This window comes from Mauremys mutica, chromosome 17 (assembly GCF_020497125.1).
Source record: "Mauremys mutica isolate MM-2020 ecotype Southern chromosome 17, ASM2049712v1, whole genome shotgun sequence".
Lineage (NCBI taxonomy): Eukaryota > Metazoa > Chordata > Testudines > Geoemydidae > Mauremys > Mauremys mutica.
Window position 1 is genome coordinate 15,255,475 of NC_059088.1, and position 8,691 is coordinate 15,264,165.

Sequence of the window (8,691 nt, forward strand, 5' to 3'; positions counted from 1 at the left end):
TTAAATTAAATACTTTTTTTTAAAATGTATATATTTTTTAGAAATCTAGACTTGTTATGTGTTTTGGTGTAACTTGCATTATTCTTATGTTAAATTTGCATAATCCTAACAAAACATTTACTTTATTCATATCTCTTTTACATATCTCATTGGTCCTGACACCCCCCCTGTAAATCTGAACACCCCCCCTAATTTCAATTCCTGGGGAAACCACTGGTGTCGGGAATCAGGGTGTCAGACTCCTGGGGCTGGTGGGTAATTTCCCCAGGTTACTAGGTGGGGGCTCGAGCCGGCTCTGTGCTGTGTTGTTGAGAGGGACCCCTGGATATGGAACCCGGCCCTTGTTGCTGCCAACTCCACCTGGCAGAAGGGTTCAGTTACCACAGGATACGCTGTGGTCACAGGCCATTTAACCCCCCAGCCATTGACGGGTCTGACAGCGCCTCGGTGAGACGCAGCAGGACCCTCAGAGACTGCCTATGTGTGTGGGTTGAGGACTAAAGCAAATTACGGGGGATTCCATCTTTGTTTCACTTTCTGCCTTGGTTACAGGAAATTGGTAATGGTGGGCTAAAGCCAATCAGTGTAGGGACATTTTCTTTCATTGTATTTGGAAAACCCTGTGCTTCCCCTCCCCACCCCTCCAGCAATGAGCTGCTAGGAATTCCCCTAGCTCAGCAATTTAAATACCCAGCCAGGAGCGACTGATATTCAGAGCAGGCTTCAGGAGGCCACACTGCCTGTGCCGGTCCCCCATTTCCTGACTGCGACTCTCTCTGGGCTCTGTCTGCCGGGTCCTGCTGGGCTGCTCCGGTGAGTACGTCAGTGATTCGGGTTGCTTGTCACAGACAGCGTCCACCTGTCTCCGCGGTTGGGATGGGATCTGACTTGCGGCTGAGCGGCGATGTCTGATCCAGGGCACGGACTGTCTTGACCTCTGATCGTGGCTGAGGAGCGGTTGTGGTGCAGCGAGAGGCAGAGGGAGGGGAACGGGGCGTGGGAGTGGGACGTTGGGCTCAGGAGGGTGCTGATACGCTCGGAATGGGGCTGGCTGAGCCAGTACATCCATTAGGAGCTGTCAAATGGGACCGGCTTTTGCTCGTTGCTGACCTGGGGCCGGGATGAAGTCGCTGGTTTGAGTTGGGTCCTGCTTGGTCGCTGGGAGATGTTGTTGGAGGATGGGGGGCGTAACTACAAAATCAATTCCGTAGGGCGTTGGGGGGTCGCTTTGCCAATCAGTGTCTGCGCTTCTCTTGCAGGGCAAATCTGAGTCTCTGCAGCGTGTGATGTGCCCCGGCCTTTGTTCCCCAATTTTCCTGTTCCTTGTGTGGGGCGCTCATTGGGGTGAGTATCTCACTTGCTAGCCCCTGCTGTCCTGTCCTGCCCTGTTTACAAACCACGGGGAGTTTCCTGAGCTCTCTTGTAGCGCCCAAGCTCGGCTTCAGGGCCGACACTCTAGTGCCCACCAGTGCGGGCAAGTGGTGTTACTGAACACGAACAGGAAAACGAGTTGATATTTGTTCAGCTCTCTCAAACCCTTTCGATTAAGAAACCTCCTCTCCCCGCACATTCTGCCCGTTCGGTCCCAGAGGGTCACGACTTGATGGTGGTATTGAGCGTTTCACGGAAAGCCCAGCTCCTGCTGACTGTGGATTACAAAGGAATTATTTGGTTCAAAACTAAGATTTCCGCCCTCACGTTTGTGGAGAAGCCCGAGCGGGTCGGGATGTGGATTTTTGTTACCAAGAAAAATGTCAGTGGAAAAGTTTGGGGTTTTGCTGAAATTTTTCCTCAGGAATTTTGCTGTGTTTTCACTGAAAACCCTGAAAACTAGAAAACTGAAAATATTTTTGCTTGTGACTGAAATTTGGGGGAATTTGGCTGCCCCAAACCGTTCAGCTGTTGGAGAAAGGGTGTGTGGAGGGGGGGGGGGGGGACGTGTGTTCATTTAAACCTCAGAAGCCATTTTTTGTTTGAAAACAACATTTCAGACCAAACTTTTGACCCGCTCTATTGCAAACCCGACCTGGGTGCAGCCCGAGGGCTCAGAAGCCAGAAGGCCAATGAGCAGAACCGCCCATGTATTATTAGTTACAATCGCCTCATTTCTAAGCCGAGCTCATGGCTTTTGGGGGCCTGAATCACGTGTGTTTAAGGGTTTGGGGCTGGTGACAGAGAACTCACTGGGCCCTCCAGTGTTCAAACACCTCCCCAGCCTTTCTGTTTCGGTGTCAGTCATGCCCATGCTAGGGGAGAGAGCATCACAGAGATCCTTTTCTCACCCCTCCGCCAATTTGTCCCACTGCCATATAGGGGGATGGCTGGAGATCAAGCTCTGGAGCCTGTCAAGCCTTCAGCCTTTCTGCTGCTAAGCAAAGGGCCAGTTGGAGGGTGGTTTTACTGGTGTGGGCGGAGACCCACCAACTCGTCTCACATGCGAGCCACTGACTGACCTAATGGCTGACAGGTGAAAGGTTCCATGTCCTGGTCCCTGAAGCATGTCAGCCCGTGTCCCCTTTCATCTCTTCCTGCCCCCAAGCTCCCATCCCATTTGGTACTAACCTCCTGGGTTACACAGAACCCAGGGCTGAGGGAGCCTGGGCAGTGGCCAGAATATCTGTCCCTGACTCTGTTTCCCTTTCAGGGCTCATCACAGCCGAGTCGCCTGTCACTGCTCAGTTCGGGGGGGACGTCACCCTGAGCTGCCTCTTCCTGTCCCAGCCCGGGATGAACATCCAGCGCCTGACCGTCACCTGGCAGAAGGAGCGGGCGGGGGCAGAGGCCCTGGTGGTTCATAGTCACTATTATGGGAAGGACCAGCTGGGGAGACAGGATGAGGGGTATAGGAACCGGACCCAGCTGGATCCAGAGGCGCTGGCTCAGGGGAACGCGTCCCTGACTCTGAGGGGTGTCCGCACACAGGATGAGGGCGTCTATCGCTGCCACGTCACCTCGGAGCTGGGCACGACTTCGGAGATGAGGCAGGTTACAGTGATGGGTACGGCTCATTCAACCTGAACTTTCTCCTAAGGCTCCGTTGCCCTTCGATATCCAATGGGCTGATGGAGGCTGGGCTGGAAGCTAGTTTATTCGGAGATAATCTCCCACCTCACACCAGTGGGCAGCGGCACGGGAGAGGTCAGTGCCCGGCACTGTGGGTATAATCAGCGCTGAGACCAGATGCTGTGACGTAGGTTTACAGGCTCCACCAGCTGCCCGGAGAAGATAAGGTTGACTCAGACCCATGGGGCCACGTAGCCCGGTAGCCCATTTCCAAGCATGGCAGCTGCTGGAGAGGCAGAGGCAAGGGTAACTCTAGTGCACAGTGACAGACAAATGTGGACACGGCATATTAGCATCGAAATGTGGGGCTGGGAGGGACCTCGAGAGGTCTCCTGGCAGGAGCAGAGAGTCGAAGATCTCCGACCTACAGCTGATTCCCCAAAGCAGGAGGGTTTGCAGCCCCCGACCACGACTCTGGATGCTCTGCTCCATAGCAATGTCCAATCGTTTCTTCAGTCTTGCGGTGCTCCTGGCCTCAGTGATCTCTGTGGCAAGGAGTTCCGTGGGTTAGGCATGTCCTGTGGTGGGAGAAGTATTGCCTAGAATCAGCCTTTACTGCTTTACCGACTCCATTTAGGGGCCTGGGGCTCAAAGCAATGTGCCATAGAGAGCTGAAGGGTGGCAGAGATTGGTAGTTAGCCACAGATTCAGAACTGTGACCTTCTAGGCTGGCCACCGGCACTCCAGACTCTACGGTTCAGACTGAGGTAGGGTGCGTAGAACTAGAGGCAGAAGTTGGGTTCTGTCCCTTAAGCAAAGGAAGCCGTCATGGGATAAGAGGGGAGGTTCTCTGGTTAATTGGTAACTCGTTTCTCGTTAATAGACAAGTATCCGGGGGTAGCCGTGTTAGTCTGTATCCACAAAACCAATGAAGAGTCTGGTGGCACCTTAAACATGAACAGATTTATTTGGGCATAAGCTTTTGTGGGTTAAAAAACCCACTTCTTCAGATGCCTGGAGTCTGAAGAAGTGGGTTTTTTACCCACGAAAGCTTATGCCCAAATAAATCTGTTAGTCTTTAAGGTGCCACACCAGACTCTCCGTTTTTTTTGGGGGTTAAAAGACAGAAAACAAAGGTAGGAATAAATGGTCCATTTTCAGAATGGAGAGAGGTAAATAAATAGTGGTGTCCCCCAGGGGGCTGTACTGGGCCCAGTCCTATTTAACGTATTCATAAACGATCTGGGAACGGGGGTAAAAAGTGAAGGGACAAAATTTGCAGAAGATACAAAACTACTCAAGTTAAGTCCAAAGCAGGTTGTGAAGAGCTACAAAGGGCTCTCACAAAACTGGGTGACTGGGCAACAAAATGGCAGATGAAAGTCAGTGTTGATAAATGCAAAGTAGCGCACATTGGAAAACATCATCCCAACCATACATGTAAAATGATGGGGTCTAAATTAGCTGTTACACCTCAAGAGAGAGATCTTGGAGTCCTTGTGGAGAGTTCTCTGAAAACATCCACTCAATGTGCAGCCGCAGATAAAAAAAAAAGAGAATGTTGGGAATTCTTAGGAAAGGGATAGATAACAAGACAGAAAAGATCATATTGTCTCTCTATAAATCCATGGTACCCCCACACATTGAACACTGCGTGTAGATGTGGTCGCCCCATCTCAAAAAAAGATATATTGGAATCAGAAAAGGTTCAGAAAAGGGCAACAAAAATGATTAGGGGTACGGAACGGCTGCCATATGAAGAGAGATTAATAGGACTGGGACTGTTGGAAAAGAGACGACTAAGGGGGGATATGAGTGAGGTCTATAAACACATGACAGGTGTGGAGAAAGTCAATAAGGAAGTGTTATTTACTCCTTCTCATAGCACAAGAACTAGGGGTCACCCAATGAAATTAATAGGCAGCAGATTTATAATATAGGGAAGTCTGCGGAACCCGTTGCCAGAGGATGTTGTGGAGGCCAAGACTATAACAGGGTTCAGAAAAGAACTAGATAAGTTCATGGAGGATCGGATCCATCAATGGCTATTAGCCAGGCTGGGCAGGGATGGTGTCTCTAGCCTCTGTTTGCCAGAAGCTGGGGATGGGCGACAGAGGATGGATCACTTGACGATTACCTGTTCTGTTCACTCCCGCTGGGGCACCTGGCATTGGCCGCTGTCAGAAGACAGGATTCTGGGCTAGATGGACCTTTGGCCAGACTGGGTCAGACCATTCTCATGTTCTTAAATATCAGTGGGAGGAAAATGAAGCTAATGTTGGAAACACGACTGAAAACCCCAGGATTCTCAGCTGCGTTATCCAGCATAGCCCCATTGATTCCAATGGCACCATTGCCGATTGACACCAGCTGGGGATCTGGCCCCAAAACACCTTCTGCAGAAGGAAACCAGTATCCCTGTAAATGGTAACTGGCTCTGGCTGGTAAGACCAAGGTGAGGAGAGTGTTCGGTTGTGGGGTGGACACTGGCCATCCTGAGTGGATCTGATCTCAGACAAACAGTAGGCGATGTCCCTCCTCAAAGCTGGCTCAAACCCCAAACTCCATGGCTTAACCTCAAACTGCACAGCTTAACCTCTTGTGCTGTGTTGCTGGGCAGCTGTTACCTGGCTGTTCCACCCCAGAGGTGGCTGCATCTCTGCACCGGGGAAGCAATTCCTGTGTTTGGAGCCTGTCAAGCAGCTGGATGTGAAAAACTCGAGAGACATGGGACGTGTTTTTCCTTTCAGCACCCTACAGTGAGCCTCATCTGACCATTGACCCCTCATTTCGGCTGGGCCACACCCTCTTGACCTTCAGCTCAGGGGGCGGGTACCCCCGGGCGAGCGTGGCGTGGAGGGACGGGATGGGAACCAACCTGACGGAGCTCAGCAGTACCGCAGAATCCGTGGACGCCTGGGGCCTTTACACCCTGCGCAGCGAGCTGGCCGTGCCCGCGGGGCAGAGCACCAACCTCACCGTGCTCCTGGTGACAGCGCCTGGGCGGGAGACCCCCGTGCAGCACATCACAGTGGTAGCAGGACCCGGTGAGTAGGGAAGGGGGACAGGAATTGTCCAGCCGGTGCAGGGCTCTGCCCCACAGCGGGACATGAGGAGGGGATTAGTGGCCGAGCGCAATTATTTAACCCATTGTCGCCCCCCAGTGGCAGAGTGGGGTATTGCTGCTCGGCAGCCCCAAGTTTGGGCTTCGCCGTGTTGGTCTAGGCGGGAGGGTGACGTGCTGAGCCTGGGGAGCTCGCTCCGGCTCTCAGGCCCTGTTCACAGGAAGCTCTGGGCTCTCTCTTGCAGGGCAGAGATGCAGCTGGGACTGGCTGCTGGTGGCCTGTCTGGGCGCCATGTTCCTGTCTGTGATGGTGGCTACAAGGATCCTTCGGCTTCCCAGCCGTGGGACTTGCGGACGCTGCTCAGAGAGTTGCCTCACCAAGACAATGGATGTGGAGGACCCTTCACCCCAGAGCTAGCTGGGCCCTGGCGCCTGCCCAGCCCTGGGTACACCCACCCGCGGCCTCGGGGCTGATCTCCCGGCAGCTCCCTCACTTTCACGCCAAAGCTCTGTAGCCGGGAGCCACTAGAATCGATGGCCGCACTTTATAGCAAGAATGTCGCAGTTCTATGGGCAGCACAGAGCCACTACACCAGGGCTTGCTCCTGTCCCTGACCCTTGCGACAGGAGAGCTCCCTGAGAGACGGGGACTGACCCATGTCAATACAACAGGGCTGGGGAACTGTCCCCAGAAATCCTCTGTATGTGTTCGGTTCCATTGGCTGGAGCACCCCTAACCCTCATGCACAGGACTCCGGCAGCCTCTCCTGGTGGCCCAGAGGGCAGATGTGACTATTTATTTTGACTATTTATTTATGATGTTTTAAAATCTTGTGATTTCGAAGCCCATCTCGTGATTTCCAGAACCTGCCTTATGTGTTTCAGAGGTGTGGGATTGGCTGGGGTGGGTGGCAGGAGCTTACGGGATTTGGTGACAGTCAGGAAGTTATTGCTCATAATGTGCAGCTATTGGTGTCACTTATTTATTTCCGCTGGTAGACGGAGCGATTTTCTTCAAAAGAAACAAGACTTTCAAAAATGTGTATTTTAACACTGTTGCGTGTTCTTTAAAAGAAACAAAGAAAAATGTATTTGTAACCTATGACGTTACTGACATAAACTGTGACCGTGTAGATCATTGTTGCAACCACTGTTCTATATTTGCAGCAAATATTGTACAGAGGTTGTGTGAGGTGTCTACAAAGAAGTTATAATTTGCTGGTTATGATTACGTTAGCTGTACGTGTGTCATTTGTGTAGCTGACGTTATGAATATTGGCTCTATAGTTGTATATCAATGTGTTTGATTCGAAGTAGCCTCAATGAAGCATTTGGTTAGTTTCTTGAGAAGGGGCGATTCTCAGTAAGTGCCCAGTCTAGAAACACTTAACTGACAATGGACTTTGGGAGACGCCAATCCACATCTGAGCTTTCCTGGAAACAGTCAAACTAACATATAAACAATGGCGTCGGCCTGCAAACTGAGCCATGCACGGACATGTGACTTGCCCATGTGACTCCAAGCTCCATCTTGCTGCTGTAATTTTCCACAGTAAGAACAAAGGGGTGTCCTTCCACCTGGAAGGGACTATACAAGGCAGCTGCCTCATCTCCATCTTATCTTCAATCCTGCTTCTTACCTCTGGAGGAATCTTGCTCCAAACTGAAGCTGTGAACAAAGGACTGAGTGACCCATCCCAGCAGGGGATGGACTCCAGAGACTTGATTTGAGCCTGCAGTTTATTCTATCACTGCTACAAGCCTGAACCAAGAACTTTGCCATTATTGTATGTAATTGATTCCATTTAATCAATTTTAACTCTCATCTCTATCTTTTTCCTTTTATGAATAAACCTTTAGAGTTTAGATTCTGAAGGATTGGCAACAGCGTGATTTGTGGGTAAGATCTGACTTGTATATTGACCTGGGTCTGGGGCTTGGTCCTTTGGGATCAGGAGAACCTTTCTTCTTTTACTGGGGCATTGGTTTTCATAACCATTTGTCCCCATAACGAGGGCACTGGTGGTGATACTGGGAAACTGGAGTGGCTAAGGGAATTGCTTATGGGTGCAGTTGGCCTGTAGCCAGCTTTGCAATCTGTTGGAGTGGATGAGTCTCCATGGCTGAATCAGGTTCATTGGTCTTTCTTGCTCCTGGGCGACTTGGAGCAAATCACTGCCCCAACTGTGCCTCAGTTTCCCCATCTGGAACATGGGGATAACACTACCGCTGTCCTTTGTCAAGTGCCGTGAGAGCAGCTGTTTAAAGCAAGCTGTTATTTATTATTTATTATTTGTAGTATTAAATCTGTCCACCTGTGGCCTTAAAATCCATGAACATGTTGCGATGCTGTGTGAAATATGCGGAACACTTTGTGATGTTATTGACACTAATATTATAAAATTGCAATGAATCGTGCCAGAGATGCCGTGTAAGGTATCTGTGGAAATCATAGAATCATAGAATCTCAGGGTTGGAAGGGACCTCAGGAGGTCATCTAGTCCAACCCCCTGCTCAAAGCAGGACCAAACCCAACTAAATCATCCCAGCCAGGGCCTTGTCAAGCCTGACCTTAAAAACCTCTAAGGAAGGAGATTCCACCACCTCCCTAGGGAACCCATTCC

The 8,691-nt window shown here is 50.9% G+C and overlaps 1 protein-coding gene across 1 annotated transcript; it reads left to right on the forward strand.

The window, feature by feature from the left end:
* The first annotated feature begins 232 nt into the window (after positions 1–232).
* LOC123351426 (CD276 antigen-like) lies at positions 233–7,862 on the forward strand. Its single transcript, XM_044990768.1, has 5 exons — positions 233–813; positions 1,260–1,344; positions 2,645–2,998; positions 5,754–6,050; positions 6,313–7,862. Exons 2-5 carry the CDS (start codon positions 1,287–1,289, stop codon positions 6,483–6,485), a joined length of 882 nt encoding a protein of 293 aa, XP_044846703.1. The 5' UTR covers positions 233–813; positions 1,260–1,286; the 3' UTR covers positions 6,486–7,862.
* The last annotated feature ends 829 nt before the right edge of the window (positions 7,863–8,691 follow it).

Bases quoted from the DNA above. Each gene is read 5' to 3' on its own strand.
- LOC123351426 (XM_044990768.1), top strand. From the start codon at position 1,287: ATGTGCCCCGGCCTTTGTTCCCCAATTTTCCTGTTCCTTGTGTGGGGC. The intron at 1,345-2,644 runs GTGAGTATCTCA...TTTCCCTTTCAG, and splicing joins TGTGTGGGGCGCTCATTGGG to GGCTCATCACAGCCGAGTCG. The intron at 2,999-5,753 runs GTACGGCTCATT...TTTTCCTTTCAG, and splicing joins GAGGCAGGTTACAGTGATGG to CACCCTACAGTGAGCCTCAT.